This window comes from Mobula birostris, chromosome 11 (genome assembly GCF_030028105.1).
Source record: "Mobula birostris isolate sMobBir1 chromosome 11, sMobBir1.hap1, whole genome shotgun sequence".
Classification (NCBI taxonomy): domain Eukaryota; kingdom Metazoa; phylum Chordata; class Chondrichthyes; order Myliobatiformes; family Myliobatidae; genus Mobula; species Mobula birostris.
In genome coordinates this window covers 21,836,183-21,860,221 of record NC_092380.1, presented here as the reverse complement: position 1 = coordinate 21,860,221, position 24,039 = coordinate 21,836,183, and the positions used below count along the sequence as shown (strand labels likewise).

The 24,039-nt window shown below is 46.2% G+C and overlaps 1 protein-coding gene across 2 annotated transcripts; it reads right to left on the bottom strand.

The window, feature by feature from the left end:
- Positions 1–356: 356 nt before the first annotated feature.
- pkmyt1 (protein kinase, membrane associated tyrosine/threonine 1) lies at positions 357–24,010 on the bottom strand. Of its 2 annotated transcripts, XM_072271882.1 has the most exons (8): positions 23,817–23,985; positions 22,966–23,348; positions 13,893–14,401; positions 13,388–13,494; positions 12,940–13,112; positions 8,047–8,306; positions 6,918–6,989; positions 357–6,601 (listed from the first exon to the last, which is right to left on the bottom strand). In XM_072271882.1, the coding sequence occupies exons 2-8, from the start codon at positions 23,299–23,301 to the stop codon at positions 6,448–6,450; spliced, it is 1,611 nt and encodes a 536-aa protein (XP_072127983.1). In that variant the 5' UTR covers positions 23,302–23,348; positions 23,817–23,985; the 3' UTR covers positions 357–6,447. The 2 variants fall into 2 exon arrangements, with proteins under 2 accessions (XP_072127983.1, XP_072127984.1); XM_072271883.1 differs by lacking the exon at positions 6,918–6,989 and having other exon boundaries at positions 23,817–24,010.
- Positions 24,011–24,039: the final 29 nt, after the last annotated feature.

Genomic DNA, 24,039 nt, shown 5'->3' with positions numbered 1-24,039 from the left:
AGCCCCCTCCTGTCTTCTCCTATCATTTTGGATCTCCCCCTCCCCCTCCCACTTTCAAATCTCTTACTAACTCTTCTTTCAGTTAGTCCTGACGAAGGGTCTCGACCCGAAACGTCGACTGTACCTCTTCCTAGAGATGCTGCCTGGCCTGCTGCGTTCACCAGCAACTTTGATGTGTGTTGCTTGAATTTCCAGCGTCTGCAGAAGTCCTCGTGTTTACAATCCTTCCTCTTTTTGTTTTCATAACCAGGGTCTCAATATCTCTTTAAGAATAAGGTTCCCTACACCTGTTATCTTTACCTTTTATTCTGACGGACAAGTTTTCTTTTCTTTTTCAATCTTTTTATTCGTTTCATAAAAATAAACATAAAATGGTAATGGTACAAAGTTATTGGGAATACATTGTTATAATTAGCATAAGTGATAATAAAACCAGTTGACACTTAAATGATAAAACTCCCAATCATATAGGATACAAGTGAACAATATAAAACAAAGAAAAATATCTAAAAAAAATAAGGAAAAGGAAAAAAAAAATTATAACCCCCCCCCCCAAAAAACAGATCCAAACAGAATTAATCAACTAAACTAAAAAAAAAGACATGGGCTGTTTTGTAACATTGTAAAAAAAGAGAAAACCTTAGCGTCGACGACTCTGTTCCTCTCAACCAATATTACAAAGAAATAAAATAAGTTTTGAAAAGATCAAATTACATCATATGAAAATGTTGCATAAATGGCCTCCAAGTCTTTTCGAATTTAATAGAGGGATCATAAACAACACTTCTATTTTTTTCCAAAGTTAAACACAGCATAGTTTGAGAAAACCAATGAAATGTGGTAGGAGGATTAATCTCTTTCCAATTCAGCAAAATGGATCTTCTAGCCATTAAAGTAAGTAATGCAATCACCCAATGAACTGAAGAGGTTAAGTGATTTGATTCTATCATTGGTAACCCAAAAATAGCAGTAATTGGGTGAGGTTGTAAGTCTATATTCAAAACTATTGAAATAATATCAAAAATATCTAATATTGTTTCAACAAAGGACATGACCAAAACATGTGAGCTAAAGAAGCTATCTTGGAATGACATCTATCACATATAGGATTTATGTAAGAGTAATAACGAGATAGTTTGTCTTTGGACATATGAGCCCTGTGCACTACTTTAAACTGTATCAACACATGTTTAGCAAATATGGAGGATGAATTTTTTTCCCATTTTTCAATTGGTACAGTGATCTTAAGTTCTCTTTCCCAATCAGTTTTAATTTTATTAGATACATCAGGAAGTAAATTCATAATTATATTATAAATAATTGCTACAACACCTTTCTGAAAAAGATTTAAATCTAAATTTTTTTCCAAAATACCCATTGGATATAAATGTGGAAAATTAGGAGAAACAGTAATTAAAAAGTTTCTAACCTGTAGATATCTAAAAAAGTGAGATCTAGGCAAATTATATTTATTAGATGGTTGTTCGAAGGACATAAAACAATTACCCAAAAATAAATCACAAAATCGTACTATACCTTTGATTTTCCTATCTAAATAAGATTGATCCATAGTGGAAGGATGAACAAGTTGTATACTCTCAAAATTACACTTCTGAAGGCCTCCCACTTGCCAAGTACAACTTGGCAAGAAAACAGCCTGACCCAATCCACACTTGCCAGATCTTTTCTGATAACATCAAAATTGGCCTTTGACCAATTTAGAATCTCAACCTGTGGACCAGACCTATCTTTTTTACATATTTACTTTGAAACTAATGGCATTGTGATCACGAGATACAAAGTGTTCCCCTTGCACAAACTTCTGTCACCTGCTCTGTCTCATTCCCGAATAAAAAATCAAGTATTGTGCACTCTCTTGTTGGGAATTCTGTGTACTGATTAAGGAAACTTTTATGAAAGCATTTGACAAACTCTATCCCATATAGTCCTTTTACAGTATGGGAGTCCCAGTCAATATGTGAAAAGTTAAAATCACCTTCTTTAACAACCTTGTGTTGTTTTGCAACAGTCTGCAATCTCTACAAATTTGTTCCTTTAAATAGCTTGGTGATCTGTAATATAACCCCGTTAACATGGTCAGACCTTTCTTATTTCTCAGTTCCACCTATAACACCTCACTGGATGAGTTCTCCAGTCTGTTCTGACTGAGCACTGCCGTGACATTTTCCCTGACTGGTAACACCATTCCTCCTCCTTTAATGCCTCCTGCTCTGTTGCATCTAAAACAACGGAACCCTGGAACACTGAGCTGACAGTCCTGCCCCTCCTGCAACCAACTGTCACTAAAGGCTACAATATTATAATTCCGTGTGTTGATCCATGCCGAGTTCATCTGCCTTTGCGAAGATACAATGATGCATTGAAATATACACAGCTCAGGACACTAGTCACACCGTGCTCAACTTTTTGATTCCTGACTTTGTCTGAGGTGTTAACCACATCTGTCTCCACAACCTCTCCACTAACTGTTCTGGCACTCTGGTTCACATCCCCTGCAAGTCTATGGGCTCTTTACACCCCGCTGCTTTGAGAAAGCAGCCAGCTCAATCAGAGACCTGGATATTCTCTTTTCACCCCTCTCCCATTGGGCAGAAGATGCAAGAGTGTGAAAGCACATCCCACCAGGCTTCTACCCCAATGTTATCAGACTATTGAACCACCCTTAATACAATAAGATGGGGTCTTGATCTCACACTTCAGCTTGCTATGATCTTGCACCTGATTGCCTGCTTGCACTTATCTTTCTCATCTTATTCTGCATTCTTTTATTGTCTTATCTTGTTCTACCTCAATACATTGTGTAATGATTTGACCTGTATGAATAGTATACAAGACAATCTTTTCACTGAGGCTTCTGTACTTAACCCTAATGGTGGCAACAAAGAGGTAGGATGTTGCCCTTGGGGAGTAGGGAGGGTGGTGAGATCACAGCTCCTGTTTCACCACTCTCCATCTACCTATCTATCCAAGTTCTTCTTAAATGAGACTATTGTACCTGCCTCGTCCCATACACTCACTGCACTTTGGAAAAGTTGCTTCTCAGATCCCCTTTAAACATTTCCCTTCTCACCTTAAACCTGTGCCCTCTGTTTCTTGGGTCCCTAACCCTAGGGAAAATGACTACATTTATACTTTCTGTGCCTCTTGAGTTACTGGCCAGAGGATCAAGGCAGAGGATAATACTGCATACAAGAAGCAAAACAGTCTCAGCAAGTGACTAAAGCCATAGGTTTGAAGACAACACTGAAATAGGTGGTGCTTTCATCTATGAAGATGGTTATCAGGGTTTACAGGGAGAACATGATTAGCTGGGTAAGTGGGCTGAGGAATGGCAAATGGAGTTTAATTTGAATAAGTGCAAAATTTTGGTAAGAAATATGACTTTCACAGTGAACAGAGGAACTAAGGATTACAGGTACACGATTCCCTGAGAGTGGTGTCACAGGTAGACAGAGTGACGTAGAAGGTGTTTGGCCATCTGGCCTCCATTAGTCAGGTCACCGGGTACAGAAGTTAGGACGTTATGTTGCAGTGGTACAAGACATTGATGAGGGCACAGTCGGAGTAACGTGTTCTCTTTTGGTCACCCTGCTGCAGGAAAGATGCTGTTAAGCTGGAAAAAGTACAGAGAATTATAGGGATGTTGCCAGGACTCAAGAGACTAAGTTATGTACCATGGAGAGTATTCTAACTGGCTGCATCACAGTCTGGTATGGTGGGGCTACTGCACAGGATCAAAGTAAGTTGCAGAGTGGTAAAATTAGCCCCATCATGGGTACTAGCCTCCATAGTATCCAAGACATCTTCAAGGAGCGATGCCTCAAAAAGGCAGTGTCCATCATTGAGGACCCTACCACCCAGGACATGACCTCTTCTCATTGTTACCGCTGGGAAGGAGGTATATGAACCTGAGGGGACACGTTCAGCAACTCAGGACAGCTTCTTCCCCTCTGCCATCTGATTTCTGAATGGGCATTGAAACCACAAACACTATGTCAGTATTTTTTAAAATTTTGGGTTTTTTTTTGCACTTTTTCTTAAACAACTTGATACACACATATATACTTACTGTTATGCAGTCCCCCCCCCCCACATCATGTACTGCCGCTGCAACGTCAACAAATTTCACGACATATGCTGGTGATATTAAACCTGACTGAGTCTGGAGAGAGGTTGGGACTGTATTACTTGGAATATAGGAGACTGAGGTGAGTGACCTCGTACAGAGGTGTATAAAATCATGGTGAATGTGCACTTAGGCGGCACAGTAGTATGGTGGCTAAAACATGGAATGGCCTACAATGTTGTGCTGATCTTTTAACCTACCCTAAGATCAACCTAACCCTTTCATCCCACATAGCCCTGCATTTTTCCTTTCATCTATGCACCTAATTAATAATCTTTCAGATGACCCTCGCGTATCTGCCTCTGCTGTCACCCTGGCAGTGCGTTTTACACACCCACCACTCTGGGTTTTAAAAAAACTACCTCTTTACACCACCCCCTCCCCGTATGTTAATGCTTTACAGCGCCACTGACATGGTTCAGTTCCCACTGCTGTCAGAAAGCAGTTTGTACGTTCTCCCCGCCACCATATTCCAGAAGATAAACGGGTTAGTAAATTGTGGGCATGTTTAGTCGGTGGTGGAAGCTGTGCTGAGTGACTGTGGTCACAAGCCTGTAGGGACACTCAAACAGGAAGGCTTTTAAATTTCAGGTTGTACTCTATATGTTCTCTGATATTAAATGGAAGCATTGAAACAAAGTCTATGGCCCTATTTATCCTTGCTAATCCCAATCCCATTTGCCTGCGTGTGGCCCACATCCCTCTGAAGCAGCAGTTCCCAACCCTTTTTATGCCATGGACCAATACCATTATCAAGGGGTTTGTGGACCCCAAGTTGGGAACCCCTCCTCTAAATCTTTCCTATCTGTGTATCTGTCCAGGACCTTTTCAAAGGAGGGAAGTGAGATTAGACTAGAAAGCTTCTTGCTTCAGGGCAAGGTTGATATAAAGCCAATGGGCCACAGAGGGGAACTCTTAGTCACTCTGTCTCCTGTACAATACACAACTCTGAGGTCAAGAGGTTTCAAAGATTCAGGTTGCTAGATGTAAACATCACCAATAGCCAGTCCTGATCCAGCCATTATTGAAACCACAGCTAAGGCTCACCAACCTCTCTACTTCCTTGGGAGCCTTAAGAAATTCAGCATATCCCCCAACAACCCTCACCAATTTTTATTGATTTGCTACTGAAAGCATCCTATCCTGATGCATTTCAGGTTGACACAGCAAATGTTCTGCCAAGACCACAAGAAACTGAAGAGAGTTGTGGACACAGCTCAGCACATCATGGAAACCGCCCTCTTCCCCCACGGACACTGTCTACACTTCCTGCTGCAGCAGTAAAGCTGCCAGACTGATGAAAGACACCACCCACCCTGGAGATGTATTCCCTCTTCACCCCTCTCCCTTTGGGCAGAAGATACAAAAGCCTGGCACACTAGGCTCAAGGACAGTTTTACCCCACTATTATTAGACTCTGGAATAGACCTCTTGTACGATAAGATGGACTCTTGATCTCTCAACCTACCTTGGTGTGGTCCTCGCAGGTTATTGCCTGCCTGCACTGCACTTTCTTTGTTACACTTTTTTCTGCATTCTGTTATTGTTTTCCCTTGTGTGACCTCAGTACACTGACGTGGTGAAACGATCTAGTGAATGGCATGTGGACAAAGTGTTTCACTGTTCTGGGGTACACGTGACAACAACAGTCTAGAGGAGGGACATCTCTGTCAAATCATCGCTCATGAAAGAGGTACTTCCCCTGACTGTCACAGTGTACAGTTGGGACATGTGGACAGAACCCTGCCTGGATAATTAACCGCACAACCGATCAGCCGAAGAACAAGCTGTTTATTTCAAGGAAACATCCACAAAAACTCCAGCATTTTAATATGTACACAACGGCAGTGCGCAGAATGTAATCAGTTCCGATCCCGAGACTACAATACCTGGATCTGATCAGTGAACGCTGAGTGGGTTGGGAGGGGAAAGATAGAGGGAGTGGGGTGGGGAGGGGGAAAGGAACCAGAATTGAACGCACAATACACTCCACTCTCTTGCCATGCAATGGTAAAAGCCACCTCTGCCCACCACTCCACCCATCAAACTGGCAAAAGTACAGCCCAAGAGCCCTCCCCCTCACCATGGAATGGTTAGCCCCACCCACTTCTCCCCTCCCTGCCACCAGCGCTGCAGCAAAGGTACATCCCCACCCACTGCAGAATGGTGCCAGTTTTCACACCTTCCCAGCTCCTCAGGAATAGTACTCCCCTGCCCGTACCCAATACCTCCAGAAAAGGATTCATCCATACATCCCTATAAAATAACCCTCACCACCCCCCCACAAAACAGTAATGCATTCAGTCACATTCGGCCGATTCAAAGAGGCTGAGCAGGTTGCGGGGCTCCAAGGCTGGCCGGCCAGAAGGGGGGCCCATCCTGTCCTCCTCGGCGAAAGGGAGGGGCGAGTCCCCTCCGATACGGCTGAGGTTGGGGCTGGCTCGGTAGGATGTCCTGCAGACAACGAGGGGGTGCGGGAATGGGTGGAGAGAGCAGAGACCAGACACAGTCACAATACCTCAGACAACCTGATAGATAAACTCCCTAAACCCCTGGATTAGATCCCAGCCTGTGACCCACACCCAGGATCTGTTATTCTTTATATAAACCCACTCCCAGGATCTGTTATTCTATATATATATACACACACACACACAAACACCCGAATGCCTGGATTAGATCCCAGCCTGTAACCCTCTCCTGGGGATTATATATAAACCCCATCCCAGCCTGTAGTTGCTGAAATATAACCATGCTGAATATGGCACACCTTCGGATACTGGAATGTTCAGCAGTCAGGTTTCGTGGGGTTGATGTGCTCCCTAATGAAGGTCTGGTGACACTGTTGAGAGAGGACAAATTACTAATGCCAAAATTCAAGTGTCTCATCCTGTCACATACTCCCAGGGTCAGAAACAGAGTGAAGCTCCCGCCACACCGTCCCGTCACACACTCCCAGGGTCAGATACAAGGTGAAGCTCCCTCCACACCGTCCCATCACACACTCCCAGAGTCAGATACAAGGTGAAGCTCCCTCCACACCGTCCCATCACACACTCCCAGAGTCAGAAACGGGGTGAAGATCCCTCCACACCGTCCCATCACACACACCCAGGGTCAGATACAAGGTGAAGCTCCCTCCACACCGTCCCGTCACACACACCCAGGGTCAGATACAAGGTGAAGCTCCCTCCACACCGTCCCATCACACACACCCAGGGTCAGATACAAGGTGAAGCTCCCTCCACACCGTCCCATCACACACTCCCAGAGTCAGAAACGGGGTGAAGATCCCTCTGCACTGTCCCATTACACACCCAGGGTCAGATACAAGGTGAAGCTCCCTCTACACCGTCCCATCACACACTCCCAGAGTCAGAAACGGGGTGAAGATTCCTCTGCACTGTCCCATTACACACCCAGGGTCAGATACAAGGTGAAGCTCCCTCTACACCGTCCCATCACACACTCCCAGAGTCAGAAACGGGGTGAAGATCCCTCTGCACTGTCCCATTACACACCCAGGGTCAGATACAAGGTGAAGCTCCCTCTACACCGTCCCATCACACACTCCCAGAGTCAGAAACGGGGTGAAGATTCCTCTGCACTGTCCCATTACACACCCAGGGTCAGATACAAGGTGAAGCTCCCTCTACACCGTCCCATCACACACTCCCAGAGTCAGAAACGGGGTGAAGATCCCTCTGCACTGTCCCATTACACACCCAGGGTCAGATACAAGGTGAAGCTCCCTCTACACCGTCCCATCACACACTCCCAGAGTCAGAAACGGGGTGAAGATCCCTCTGCACTGTCCCATTACACGCTCCAAGGGTTAGACATGTAGTGAATCTCCCTCTACACCGTCCAACACAGATTTCTGCTCTCTTCACACTGACCTGCCAGACAGAAAACTGAATTCATTGGATTCGAGGTCCTCGGAGTGAGACGGAAAGAGCTCCTTGGGCAGAGCAGTACTGTGGTGTCGCTCAAAGAAATCATCCCTGAAGATGCTGTCCTCCCAGTCACTGAAGAGGCTGCTGTCATTTAGGCCGGAGGGAGGGGGAGAAGATGGAGGCGCACAGGGGCGGCGGAAAAGCAACTGGAGCAGGGGGATGCAGAAAACTTGCCACAGGGAGCAGAGGAGGGACAGCAGCAACTGGGGGGCAGAGACACATGCACACAGTGAGACAGATAGAGAGACAAAAGCATTGGCAGTTGGGTAGGGTAGAGGGGAAGAGAGAAGTCACATTGTCAATAACATCTTCACACACGATCATAAGGAACAGCAGCAGGAGGAGCCATTCGGCCTATCAAGCCTGCCCTGTTCTCAGTTAGATCATGGCTAATCAGGCCATAGACCAATCCTGATTCTAGACTCAGATCTACTTACTTGCCTTTCCCCAATGACCCTTCATTCCCTGCTATCTACATGTTTGTTAAAACTATTTAACGAGGCAGCCCCTAAACCCCAGGGTTCTGAAAGAGGTGGCTGAAGAGATTCTGGAGGCATTAGTAATGATCTTTCAAGAATTACTAGATTCTGGAATGATTCCAGAAGACTGGAAAACTGCAAATGTCACTTCACTCTAGGAAAGGAAGGAGGTAGAAGAAAGGAAATTGTAGGCCAGTTAGCCTGATTTCAGTGGTGGGAAGATGTTTAAGGTTGAGGTTTTGGTGTACTTGGAGACACATGATAAAAGAGGCCAAAGTCACTTTCTTTGGGGGAAATCTTGCTTGATAAATCTGTTGGAATTCCTTGAGGAAATAACAAGCAGGATAGATAAAGGAGAGTCAGTTTATTTGGATTTTCAGAAGGCTTTGACAAGGTGTTGTATATGAGGCTGCTTAGCAATATGGTGTTACAGGGAAGATACTAGCATAGATTAGTTGATTGGCAGGAAGCAAAAAAATGGGAATAAAGGGAGCCTTTTCCAGTTGGCTGCTGGTGACTAGTGATGTTCTTCAGGGTCCGTGTTGGGACTGCTTCTTTTCACATTACATGTCAATGATTTGTTTAAAGGAATAAAGGCATGGAGTATTTTCCAAATGGGCAGAAAATACAAAAATCAGAAGTGCAAAGGTATGTGGAAGTCCTCGTGCATGATTCTATGAAGGATAACTTGTAGGTTGAGCTGGTGGTAAGGAAGGCAAATGCAATGTTAGCATTCATTTTGAGGGGATCAGAATACAAAAGCAATGATGTGACGCTGAGGCTTTATAAGGCACTGGTCAGACTGTACTCAATCTGACCAATGCCTTATCGAAGAAAAGATGTGCTGGCATTGGAGATGGTTCAGAGGAGGTTCACGAGAATGATCCCAGGAATGAAAGCATTAACACGTGAGGAGTGTTTGTGGCTCTGGGCTTGAACTCACTGGAGTCTAGAATGAAGGGAGAATCTCACTGAAACCTATGGAATATTGAAAGGCCCAGAGAGAGTAGATGTGGAGGGGATGTTTCCTACAGTGGCGGAGTCTAGGACCAGAGGGTACAGCCCCAGAATAGAAAGACGTCCATTTAGAAAGATGAGGAAACATTTCTTTAGCCAGAGGGTGGTGAATATGTTGAACTCACTGCTACAGACCAAGTCATCGAGTATATTTAAGGCAGAAGTTGATAGGTTCTTGATTAATCAGGGCATCAACGGTTATGAGGAGAAAGCAGGAAAATGGGGTGAAGAAAGATAATGACTCAGCCATGTTGGAATGGCAGAGCAGCTGTGATGGGCTGAATGGCCTAATTCTGCTTGTACAGTACCCTATTTATATATGCCTAAGACTTTTTCACAATACCATATGTCTTGTGATTTACTGCTTCTCTGGGCAGAGAATGCCACAGATTCAATACTCTTTGGGAAAAGCAGTTTCTCCTCATTTGTCATAAATCTATCCCCCTGAATCATGAGGCTCTGTCCCCTAGTTCTAATCTCACCTATCAGTGGAAACAACTTTCCTGCCTCTATCTTATTTAACCCTTTCATAATTTTATGTTTCTATGAGTCACCCTCTCGTTCTGAATTCTAGTGAGTATAGTCCAAGATAACGCAATCTCTCCTCAGGTTAACCCCCTCATCTCTGGAATCAACCTCCTCTACACCACCTCCAAAGCCAGTATACCTTTCCTCAAGTAGAAACCAAAACTGCATGCAGTACTCCAGGTGCAGCTTCACCAGTACCCTATACAGTTGTAGCGTAACCTTCCTGTTCTTCAATTCAGCTCCTCTGGCAGTGAAGGCCAACATTCCATTTACTTCCGTGATAACCTGTTGCATCTACAAACCAATATTTTGCTATTCATGCACAAACACTCCCAGGAACTTCTGTATAACAGCATGCTGCAGCCTTTCACCATTTAAATAATCATCTGATCTTCTATTTCCCCTTCCAAGGCAGATGACCTCACATTTATCAACATTGTATCCTGTCTGACAGACCCTTGCCCACTCACCTAATCTATGATCACCCACATCATACAAAATGGCATATAACAATTAGCATAAAAACTTATATCTACTTTAATATTCTGTGCTGGTTTATTTTCAATAATCTATCTTCCTTTTCTTTATCACTTGTTTAGCAATGCTCTGTATTTTTAAAGTTGTGCCACTACCCTTCATCATCATCATCAGGTGCCGTGCCCGGATCGAGCTTTGACTGCCATGGCCCACACGCTCCTGTTTCGGGTCAAGTGGATCAATTCATTGGTATTAATTTCCAGTTCTCCGGCTGCTGTCTCCATTATAATTTGTCTTTGTCTTCCTCTTGCTTTCTTCCCTTCAATCTTTCCCATAATTACCGTGCATTCTAACTCCTCTTTCCTAATCACATGTCCAATGAAGTCACGTTGCCTTTTCATGATCTCATACATTACTTCTCTTTGTGTTTGCTCTGTTTATGACATCCTTGTTAGATATTTGTTTCGTCCATGATATTCTTTGCATCCTCCTCAAAAACCACATCTCTGCTGCTTCAATTCGTTTCCTCACATTACCAGATATTGTCCAACGTTCTGAGCCATATAACATAACTGGATAAACGTAACATTTCAATACTCTGAGGCGGGTTGTCATGCCTAGTTTAGTGTTGGTCAGTATACTCTTCAATCTCGTAAGGGTGTCTTTGACCATCCCTATTCTTCTTTTGATGTCCATGTTGCACCTGCCATCTGATGTCACCCAGCTTCCTAAGTCGCAGAAATTCTGTACTTGTTTTATGTCTTCCCCGTTTATTCTCAGCCTGCAGACAGGATTCTCCTTCTTTTTGGATATCACCATACATTCTCTTTTTGCAATTGATAGATAGACCCATTTTTGCACTTTCTTCAACAACTATATCAATTAAGTTTTGTAGTTCTTCCTCCATACTTGCAATTAACAGTGTCATCCACATCTCTAAAATTATTGATGTTTTCACCACCAACATTGATACCCAAGATCTCTCTTATTTTTTTTGTAATATTGTTTCACTGTACGTATTAAACAAATCAGGGGAGAAAACACACCCTTGTCTAACACCTCTCTTGATTTTTGTAAACTGAGTGACTTCTCCATCTATTCTTACAGTGGCAGTTTGTTCCCAGTACAGATTTCTGATTAGGCGGAGGTCTTTCGAATCTAGATCTAGAGTTTCCTGTAATATTTCGAATAACTTATTGTGTTTCACTTTATCAAATGCTTTTGTGTAGTCGATAAAACAACAGACAAATCTTTTTGCACTTGAATAGCTCGTTCTGATAGTATCCTTAACATCAATATCGCAGTTCTTGTACCTTTGTCTTTTGCAAAACCACATTGTTCTTTACCTATTTCAGCTTGTATCTTACTTTTAGCCCTTAGGAAGGAAATAAAAGGTGGTATCAAAACTAAACGTATGTTTGATGCCTTCTTCCTTTCCTTGGTTACCCGAAGCCATCTCACTTTTAAAGTAAACTTATTATCAAAGGACATATGTCACTATATACAACCCTGAGATGTATTTACTCGAGGGCATAGTCAATAATTCTAATAACCATAATAGATTCAATGAAAGACCGCACCAACTGGGCGGACAAACAGGGTGCAAACGACAACAAACTGTACAATTACAAAAATAAAGAAGAAATAATAATGTTAATAAATAAATATCAAGAACTTGAGATGAGTCCTTGGAAATTAGTCCATTAGTTGCAGGAACAGTTCAGTGATGGGGCAAGTGAAGTTATCCCCTTTGGCTCAAGAGCCTGATGGTTGAGGGACAGTAACCATTCCTGAACGTGGTGGCGTGAGTTCTGAAGGCAGCAGTGGGAAGGGAGTATGACCGGGGTGGTGGGGAGCCCTGATGATGGATGCTGCTTTCCTGTGACAACACTCTGTGTATAGATGTGCTCAATGGTGGGGAGGGCTTTACCCATGGATGGACTGGGCTGTATCCACTACGTTTAACTGGAATATACTTTTGTTGAGCTCTTTGAAAAATCTCTATGAAAGTCTTTTGAAGTTACTCTACAACAAACGTGAGGAATCTGGAAGAGCAAGGGGCAGGGACTAAACAAGAGAGTTGGGGCGGGGTGTTAAATGAGGAAGGGAGATCGATTTGTGATGAAGTAAGGGTTCAGGAAGAGAGGGTGAAAGGACAAAGAGGAGAGAGACAGAGGGGGAACAGTGATAAAATTATGGAAGAGAGTAGGTGACTGGTGTTTGACGGAGTTGGTAGGTAGGGGAGGGAGGAGCAGCAGGGAAAGGTGAACGGGGGAAGGAGCGTGGGGGGCGAGGGGGGAGTGGGCCGGGGGTGAGAGCTGGGGTAAGCACTGACCTGCCACAGGACCAGTGCTCGTTCCAAGCCCGACAGCATCAGCAGCCGGAGGTGCCTCCACCGCCGGACCCTGCGCAGGGCGGGCAGGGACAGCAGCTCCTCCACCGTGGGTCGCCGCTGGGGGTCTGGCTCCAGCATCGACCGCAGCAAGTCCCGCAGTGCAGGGGACAGACCTGGGGAGGGAGAGGAACAAGAGTTACTGTTGCTCCCGTCCTCGACCATAGGCTGGAGTCCGCGCTCTGTCTAGGAAGTCTGCAGCCCCCCTCCCCTGCATCCCGACACGGGATCTCCACCCCAAATATGGGGTGTGGCTGCCACCTTTCCTTCTACCCCAGCGTGGCACTTCCGTCACTCCCCACCACCCCCTGCCTGGATGCAGGAAGGCTGCCCACACCCTGCCCGGACATGGGACATCCCTGACCCTTTGTCCTGAGCTCCCCCAGCTTACCAGACACAAACTCTGGGGGCAGGTATCCTCGCCGCAGTCTCTGCCATCCCTCCCCGCTCTGAGGGAGCTCCAGGTTACTGCTGATGTCTAGGATCGACATTCCCAGGCTGTGAAGGGAGAGAGAGACAGACAGAGAATTCATCCTGTCCCAGAGAGGGACAATGTGCCGAATACCCAGTACTGGGGGAAGCCTGGGTAGGGGACCAGGGATGCAATGCCAGTTCTGGACAGAGGGAGAGAGAATGCCTGATCTCAGAGGTAGGGAGTGGACAGGGAGTCCCCACAGCCCCAGAGAAGTGGAAGGAGTTAAGGATGTTGAGAGGGGTAGCATGTCCCGGGATGGGATGGGAAGGGAACGGACAGGATAGGAGGGGAAACAAGCTGTGTGTGTGTGTGTGTGTGTGTGTGTGTGTGTGTGTGTGTATGTATTATAGAAGAGGGGAAGGGAAGGGGAGGGACGTGGGGTTGATGGGAGGGGGAAGCGGTGAAGAACGCCCCGCCTTACCTGAAGACGTCGGCCGCTGTGCCGTAGACACCATCCAACAGCTCGGGCGCCATGTACCGTGGGTCTCCCTCCTGTGCCTCCTCCTCTTCCTCGTCCTTGGCCCTTCCTCCACCCCGCTCCACCGGCAATACCAGGCCAAAGTCGCCCAGCTTGCAGATGCCCCCTGCCCCGAGTAGGACGTTGGCGGGCTTGACGTCGAGGTGTGCCAGGCCGCGCCGGTGGAGGTGGCCCAGGCCACACAGCAGGTCAGAGAGCACCTCCCAGACACGGGGCTCGGGCAGGGCCCCCATCAGCTGCCCCTGCAGGCTGCCCCCCTCGCACAACTCCGTCTGGATATAGAGCTGGCCCCGCTCCTCCCAAGCACGCACGAAGGTCAGCAGGTTGGGGTGGGGGCCCAGTCCTTCATGACGACGGGCCTCTGCGAGGCACCGCCGGCGGTCTCGCTCCCCTCGGAATGGCCGGCGCGAGCGCTTCACTGCGTACAGACGGCCATTCTCCCTGCTTCTTACCTGGTGGAGGGGAAGAGGGGTTTGTGGGGACAGGAGGAGTGGTGTGGAAAGAGGGGAGGGACAGACAGCAAGGGAAAGACTATTTACTATCACGTTCCCAGCTCACTCACTTTGTGCCCTGCCTGCCAGTAACTCTTTGCTTTGTGGCACAGTGGGAAGAGCCACTGCCTCTGGCCTACATACACACACACACACACACACACACACACACGTTTGATCCCCACCTCTGGTTCTGCCTGGGCGGAGTTTAAACACTCTTGCTGTGACCTCGTGGGATTAGCTGGAGGGGCAGGAAGTGTTGAGGAAGCAGGGAATCTCCAGAAGGATTTGGACAGACAGGGCGAATAAGCAAAGAAACAGCAGATGGAATACAGTGTAGGGAAATGTATGGTCATGCGATTTGGTAGAAGTGAAGGGAAACTTCTTTCTAAATGGAGAGTGAATTCAGAAAATGGAGGTGCGAACTGCGAGATTCCCTAAAGATTAACATAGAAACATAGAAAATAGGTGCAGGAGTAGGCCATTCGGCCCTTCGAGCCTGCACCACCATTCAGTATAATCATGGCTGATCATCCAACTCAGAACCCTGCACCAGCCTTCCCTCCATACTCTCTGATCCCCCTAGCCACAAGGGCCATATCTAACACCCTCTTAAATATAGCCAATGAACTGGCCTCAACTGTTTCCTGTGGCAGAGAATTCCACAGATTCACCACTCTCTGTATGAAGAAGTTTTTCCTAATCTCAGTCCTAAAAGGCTTCGCCTTTATCCTCAAACCGTGACCCCTCGTTCTGGACTTCCCCAACATCGGGAACAATCTTCCTGCATCTAGCCTGTCCAATCCCTTTAGGATTTTATACGTTTCAATCAGGTCCCCCTCAATCTTCTAAATTCCAACGAGTACAAGCCTAGTTCATCCAGTCTTTCTTCATATGAAAGTCCTGCCATCCCAGGAATCAATCTGGTGAACCTTCTTTGTACTCCCTCTATGGCAAGAATGTCTTTCCTCAGATTAGGGGACCAAAAATGCACACAATACTCCAGGTGTGGTCTCACCAAGGCCTTGTACAACTGCAGTAGTACCTCCCTGCTCCTGTACTCGAATTCTCTTGCTATAAATGCCAGCATACCATTCGCCTTTTTCACCGCCTGCTGTACCTGCATGCCCACTTTCAATGACTGGTGTATAATGACACCCAGGTCTCGTTGCACCTCCCCTTTTCCTAATCGGCCACCATTCAGATAATAATCTGTTTTCCTATTTTTGCCACCAAAGTGGGTAACTTCACATTTATCCACATTAAATTGCATCTGCCATGAATTTGCCCACTCACCCAACCTATCCAAGTCACTCTGCATCCTCTTAGCATCCTCCTCACAGCTAACTCTGCCGCCCAGCTTCGTGTCATCCGCAAACTTGGAGATGCTGCATTTAATTCCCTCATCCAAGTCATTAATATATATTGTAAACAACTGGGGTCCCAGCACTGAGCCTTGCGGTACCCCACTAGTCACTGCCTGCTATTCTGAAAAGGTCCCGTTTATTCCCACTCTTTGCTTCCTGTCTGCTAACCAATTCTCTATCCACATCAATACCTTACCCCCAATACCATGTGCTTTAAGTTTGCACACTAATCTCCTGTGTGGGACCTTGTCAAAAGCCTTTTGAAAATCCAAATATACCACATCCACTGGTTCTCCCCTATCCACTCTACTAGTTACATCCTCAAAAAATTCTATGAGATTCGTCAGACATGATTTTCCCTTCACAAATCCATGCTGACTTTGTCCGATGATTTCACCGCTTTCCAAATGTGCTGTTATCACATCTTTGATAACTGACTCCAGCAGTTTCCCCACCACCGACATTAGGCTAATCGGTCTATAATTCCCCGGTTTCTCTCTCCCTCCTTTTTTAAAAAGTGGGGTTACATTAGCCACCCTCCAATCCTCAGGAACTAGTCCAGAATCTAACGAGTTTTGAAAAATTATCACGAATGCATCCACTATTTCTTGGGCTACTTTCTTAAGCACTCTGGGATGTAGACCATCTGGCCCTGGGGATTTATCTGCCTTTAATCCCTTCAATTTACCTAACACCACTTCCCTACTAACATGTATTTCGCTCAGTTCCTCCATCTCACTGGACTCTCTGTCCCCTACTATTTCTGGAAGATTATTTATGTCCTCCTTAGTGAAGACAGAACCAAAGTAATAATTCAATTGGTCTGCCATGTCCTTGCTCCCCATAATCAATTCACCTGTTTCTGTCTGTAGGGGACCTACATTTGTCTTTACCAGTCTTTTCCTTTTTACATATCTATAAAAGCTTTTACAGTCAGTTTTTATGTTCCCTGCCAGTTTCCTCTCATAATCTTTTTTCCCCTTCCTAATTAAGCCCTTTGTCCTCCTCTGCTGAACTCTGAATTTCTCCCAGTCCTCAGGTGAGCCACTTTTTCTGGCTAATTTGTATGCTTCTTCTTTGGAATTGATACTATCCCTAATTTCCCTTGTCAGCCACGGGTGCACTACCTTCCTTGATTTATTCTTTTGCCAAACTGGGATGAACAATTGTTGTAGTTCATCCATGCAATCTTTAAATGCTTGCCATTGCATATCCACCGTCAATCCTTTAAGCGTCATTTGCCAGTCTACCTTAGCTAATTCATGTCTCATACCTTCAAAGTTACCCCTCTTTAAGTTCAGAACCTTTGTTTCTGAATTAACTATGTCACTCTCCATCTTAATGAAGAATTCCACCATATTATGGTCACTCTTACCCAAGGGGCCTCTCACGTCAAGATTGCTAATTAACTCTTCCTCATTGCTCAAAACCCAGTCTAGAATAGCCTGCTCTCTAGTTGGTTCCTCGACATGTTGGTTCAAAAAACCATCCCGCATACATTCCAAGAAATCCTCTTCCTCAGCACCTTTACCAATTTGGTTCACCCAATCTACATGTAGATTGAAGTCACCCATTATAACTGCTGTTCCTTTATTGCACACATTTCTAATTTCCTGTTTAATACCATCCCCAACCTCACTACTACTGTTAGGTGGCCTGTACACAACTCCCACCAGCGTTTTCTGCCCCTTAGTGTTATGCAGCTCTACCCATATCGATTCCACATCTTCCCGGCTTATGTCCTTCCTTTCTATTGCGTTAATCTCCTCTATAACCAGCAACACCACCCCACCCCACCTCCTTTTCTTTCATGTCTATCCCTCCTGAATATTGAATATCCCTGAACGTTGAGCTCCCATCCTTGGTCACCCTGGAGCCATGTCTCTGTGATCCCAACTATATCATAATCATTAATAACAATCTGCACTTTCAATTCATCCACCTTGTTACGAATGCTCCTGGCATTGACACACAAAGCCTTCAGACTCTTTTACAACTCTATTAGTCCTTATACAATTATGTTGAAAAGTGGCCCTTTTTGATGCTTGCCCTGGATTTGTCGGCCTGCCACTTTTACTTTTCTCCTTACTACTTTTTGCTTCTACCCTCACTTTACACCCCTCTGTCTCTCTGCACTGGTTCCCATCCCCCTGTTGTGAACTAACCTCCTCTCGCCTAGCCTCTTTAATTTGATTCCCACCCCCCAACCATTCTAGTTTAAAGTCACCTCAGTAGCCCTCGCTAATCTCCCTGCCAGGATATTGGTCCCCCCCTAGGATTCAAGTGTAACCCGTCCTTTTTGTACTGGTCACGCCTGCGCCAAAAGAGGTCCCAATGATCCAAAAACTTGAATCCCCGCCCCCTGCTCCAATCCCTCAGTCACGCATTTATCCTCCACCTCATCGCATTCCTACTCACACTGTCGCGTGGCACAGACAGTAATCCCGAGATTACTACCTTTGTGGTCCTTTTTCTCAACTCCCTTCCTAGCTCCCTATATTCTCCTTTCAGGACCTCTTCCCTTTTCCTACCTATGTCATTGGTACCTATATGTACCACGACCTCTGGCTCCTCACTCTCCCACTTCAGGATATCTTGGACACGATCAGAGATATCCTGGACCCTGGCACCAGGGAGGCAAACTACCATCTGGGTCTCTGGACTGCGTCCACAGAATCGCCTATCTGACCCCCTTACTATCGAGTCCCCTATCACAACTGCCCTCCTCTTCCTTTCCCTGCCCTTCTGAGCTACAGGGCCGGACTCTGTGCCGGAGGCACGGCCACTGTCGCTTCCCCCAGGTAAGCTGTCCCCCCCAACAGTACTCAAACAGGAGTACCTATTGTCAAGGGGCACAGCCACCGGGGTACTCTCTATTACCTGACTCTTCCCCTTCCCCCTCCTAACCGTGACCCACTTGTCTGCCTCCCGTGGCCCCGGTGTGACCACCTGCCTATAACTCCTCTCTATCAACTCCTCACTCTCCCTGACCAGACGAAGGTCATCGAGCTGCAGCTCCAGTTCCGTAACGCGGTCCCTTAGGAGCTGCATCTCGATGCACCTGGCGCAGATGTGTAACTTGCAAGTTGAGTCAGTAAACACAAAATAATCTGCAGATGCTGGGATCAAAGCAACACTCACAACACGCTGGAGGAACTCAGCAGGTTGAGCAGCATCAGTGGAAACGATGTCAACGTTTTGGGCTGGAACCCTTTGTCAGGACTGTAGAGGAAAGGGGCAGAGGCCCTATAAAGAAGGTGGGGGGAGGGTGGGAAGGAGAAGGCTGGTAAGTTCCAGGTGAAGGAAAACCAGCAAGGGAAAAGATAAAGAGGTGGGGGAGGGGAAGCAGGGAGGTGATAGGCAGGAAAGGTGAAGAAGGAATAGAGGAAAACACAATGGGTAGTAAACACAATGAGTCAGTAACAAGGCAGGCAGATTTCAAGAGGACTAAAACATAAAAGAAAGGGTGTAATGCTGAGGCTTTATAAGGCATTGATTAGGCCACACTTGGAGTATTGTGACCAGCTGTGAGCACATCTGAAAGAATGTGATGGCACTCAAGAGTGTCCAGGGGAGCATCATGGGAATGATCCTGGCAATGAAAGGGTTAATGTATGAAACACTTTGGATGCACTCTCTGGAGTTTAGCAGAGTGGTGGGGGGGGGCATGGTGGAATGTCATCAAAACCTATCAAACATTGAAAGACCTCGATAGAGTGGATGTTTCCTCTGGTGGGGGAGCCTAGAAGAGAGGGCACAGCCTCAGAATAGAGGAACAAACAGAGATGAAGGGATGTGTGCTTAGCCCACTGCTCTACTCTCTACACACCCATGACAGTGAGGCTAAGCACGGGTCAAAAGCCATGTATAAATTTGCTGATGATACCATTGTTGGCAGAATCTCAGATGGTGACCAGAAGGCATACAGGAGCAAGATATAACAGCTAGTTAAGTGGTGTCAGAGCAACAAACCTTGTACTCAATGTCAGTGAAACCAAAGAGCTGATTGTGGACTTCAGAACGGGAACACACACCAATCCTTATCGAGGGATCAGAAGTGGAGAGAGTGAGCAGTTTCAAGTTCCAGGGTGTCAATATTTCTGGAGACCTAACCTGGTTCCAACATATTGATGCAGCAAAAAAGAAAGGAAGACAGAGGCTATATTTCATTATAGTTTGAGGAGATTTGGAATGTCACCTGAAATTTGTATGTGAGACAATAAACTCGACGTGGACTCTGACAGAATTGAGGGTGGAAGTGCTTGCAGGAAGGGGGAAAGAGGGAGAGGGCAAGGTGAGGGAAAGTGGGCATTGAGGCAGTGGGGCGGGGTTTCAGGGAAGCATTGGGAGCGATGGACTTAATGATAGACTGTTTAGTTTGTGGAATCTTACAAGAAAACATTCAAAAATGGCTCCTAACTGAAGCAGAATTCACATTTAAAAGAGCAGTTGAAATTGCTGTATCAATGGAAACAACAGGTAGAAACACAATTGAGTTGCAGTCAGGAATGAAAGTGAAAGTGAACAAAATTGCAACATCTAAACAGACATCAGCCTGGCTGAAAAAATTGTGTTACCATTGTGGCAGGGGCTCACATACACCAAATAAATGCAGATTTAAAGGTAAAACTTGCAGAAAATATAACAGCAGGACATGTGCAAAGAGCATGTTGGTCAGACAAAAAAATCAATGGACTGCACAGGGAAGAGAAAAAGATAAAAAGTCAAGTTGCAGCTTCAAAAAGATCCCCAAGCTGCATACTGTTGATGCAAGATCTGATGATGAGAATGACACACGACTTAGTAGCCTTGAGATTTACAATGTGAAAACTTAACAATAGAGAAGCAATATGGCTGACATCAGAAGTGAATTAATTAAAATGGAATTGGACATTTGCTCAGCTGTTTCATTCATTCCACGAAGTCACTGAAGCCTGCAGACATTCAGCTAAGAATTTATACTGGACAAAAGATAACTCCTGTGGGAATGACATTTGTAACACTGAAATATACCAACCAACAAGCCAGATTGGGTTTGTACGTGGTAAAAACAGGAGGCCAGTATTGTGGGGCTGTGATCAGCTAAGCGGACAAAAACTTGATTGGCAATCTATCCAGAATTTGTATGCCACATCCCCTGCAGTAGAGACAGCAGAAAGCAAATTGAAAAGGTTTTGGATGATGCCACAGCAGAGTTCGAGGATGACCTAGAAAATCCAAGCGATTCAAGAGTAAAATAAGACCATAAGACAAAGGAGCAGAAGCCGGCCATTCAGCCCATCAAATGAAAATGCCTATCGGGTTCATGATACCATTGGTGATAGCAAGTGAGTTTGATTGCACGGAGGCTGAAGGAATTTCTAAGGTTGACCGTAGCTCATGGGCAATGCAAGTGGTCCCATTAGCCAAAGATGACAGGGTTGTCAGCATCTGTGGTGATTTTAAGATGATCATCGACCCAGTACTGAAAGTAGATCAATACCCTCTGCCCACAGTAGAGGATGTACTTGCAAACCTCTGGAGTGAAACCCTTCAAAGCTGATTTAGCTGAGGCCTATCTACAGATAGAGATGGAAGAAGAGTCCAAGGTGTTTCTCACCATAAACACGCACAAGGGTTTTATCATCACAATAGGCTTATTTTTGGAGTAGGACCTGCATCTGCACTCTGACAGAAAGCTATGGACCAGGTGCTGGAAGTCTGCTCAGGCACGATGTTACCTGGATGACGTAATTGTTACCAGTAAGAATTATCGAGGAACATCTCCAAAATCTCAAGACAGTATTAAAAGGTTAGAGGATTATGGGCTCAGAGCATGGTGTGACAAGTGTGAATTCTTTAAACCAAGCATCACTTACTGTGGTAACACCATGGACACACAAGGATTACACAAGTGTGCCGACAAAATTCAAGCAGTGGTGGATTCCCTGAGGCCAAAGGATGTGTTAGAGTTGCGGTCCTTTTTAGGATTTGTCAATTATTATAACAGGCTCCTGGCAAACTTGGCTACTGTGCTCCACCCCCTTGAACTCATTACTGCAGATCAGGAAGAAATGGCAGTGGACAAATCGGTGTGAGGTGTCTTTCAAAAATGTAAGTGACCTCAGACGCTGTACTCACACATTATGATCTACATCATACAGTGAAACTTGCAGGTGACTGTGCCTTACGGTATCGGTGCAGTCATGTCACAGGTTATGAGTGACTGAAGTGAATACCCCACAGACTTTGCATCACACTCCCTTACCACCGCAGAGAAAAATTACGCATAGATTGACAGAGAGGCCTCGAGTCTGGTTTGGGGCGTAGAAGGTTTCAACCACTGATTGTATGGGAGAGAGCTTACCCTTATTACTGATTATCAACCACGCGGGTCCATTTCCAATCCACAGAAATGTGTTACACTAACAGCAGCAGCTCGAATGCAGAGACCTGAGATTGTTTCAATTGTTCGCGAAGAAAGGTGTCCAGAACTATCAGAACCTCTTCTTGCAGTCTCAGACTCTTACAACCACCACATAGGAGGCCACAGAACCTGAGATTGTTTCACAGCCACAAGCCTTTCCTACCAAGCAGAGTGACCCTTCCTGTCAGGAAAGCCATTAGCCCACAAGAGGAAGAAACAATCCATAGTAATTAAATCTTTAGACCTGAATGGGACAACTTAAAAGTTTACTATGCTGTGGATGTCTACATAGTAGCTATATTATATAGACATTCTCCATTGAGTTGGGAGTTGATAGCTAAGCAGGGAAGAGTGTTGTATATTTAGTATTTGAGTAATAAGGTAAATATAATTGATAAAGATTTTTTTGTACTTAGCTAATTCATGAGTTATATGTAAAAGTACATGAATGGCATACATCATTATGCCACCATGTCATCTGTGCTCACCTCATGAATAGTAAAAACAAAACTAGAGTACAGGCACTACTCTTGGATTAGTTTTATGTTTTGGAGTTACGAAGCAATACAGCATGGCTATGGGGGAAGGGCAGGGGTAAGATTGTGGGGGAGAAGAATGGTGAGGGATGAGGGTTTGGGCCAGCGAGGGAGCCACAGGCAAGGGGGGAGGCAGGGGGGGGTGCAGTGAACTGAGGGGTGGAGGAGGTTGGAGTGAGGTGGGAAGATGGAGAGAAGGGAGGGGTGGTAACCCACCTTAAAAACATCCCCAAAGGAGCCGCGCCCCAGCTGACTGATCCTCTGGAAACACTGCTCAAAGTAGGGCAGGTCCTTGCTGCCATCGTAGCTCCCCTTGTCGAGGGGCAATGAAGCTGAGACGCTCTGGGGCCGTGTCCGGGTCCAACTCCTCGCCCTGCTGGGGAAGACCCGTGTGAGGGGCAGCCCGCCCCGGACAGGGGGCCGGGGGGTGGGGCTTTTCCCCGCCGCCAAACCTTCCCCCCGGCCCTTCTTCCTTGAGAAGTGGGGCTCCTGAGCCTGCTGGAAGAAGGCAGGTACAGGGAGGGGGGTGCGGGCCAGTGGGGACTCCCCCATGGGGTCAGCCCCGCTCGAGTCACGTCCTTCCTGTGCCGGCGTATCTTCTGTGGAGAGAGGAAAGAAAGAGAGAGTGAGACAGAGACGGAGGGACGGACAGACAGAGACAGAGAGAAGACGAGTGTGGGGGGAGTAGGCAAGAGAGCCAGACCGAGAGAGAGACATTAACAATCCTCCCTTCATAATTCCTCCCTCCTCCTGACTTCAATCTACCCCTCCCCTCCATATCCTCCTCTCTTCCCTCATTCTCCATTTCCCATGCATTCCTCTCGTTTACCTTCCACTCCCCTCGTCCCTGCCACTCCACGACCCCGCTTCTCCCTAACCCCCACCCCGCTCCCCTCTCTGCCTTGACCGTCCTCTATCCTCTCCCATTCTTCCCCGTTCGTCTCCCCCATTCCCACTCTCCACTTCGCCTCACAACCCGTCTCCTCCATTCTCCCGTATTGTTTCCCTCATACTCACGCCCCCATCCCCTCCCCTCACCTCCCAGACCACCAGTCAGTACGTGTTACCTGCTCATTAAGCCGGTCACCGACCACTTCACAACTTCCCTCCAAGTTTCCCTCTTCTCAGCGTCCACTAGCGCTTCCCGCCTGATCGTCTCACCTTTGACCTTCCCAACATGGGGTATAATTTCTGCCAGCCGCGCTGCTGGGCTGAAGTTCCTTTATCAATATGGCCGCCGCCCTCACCAACATGGGGCATCATTTCTGCGGGCGGCTCTGAAGGGCTGGA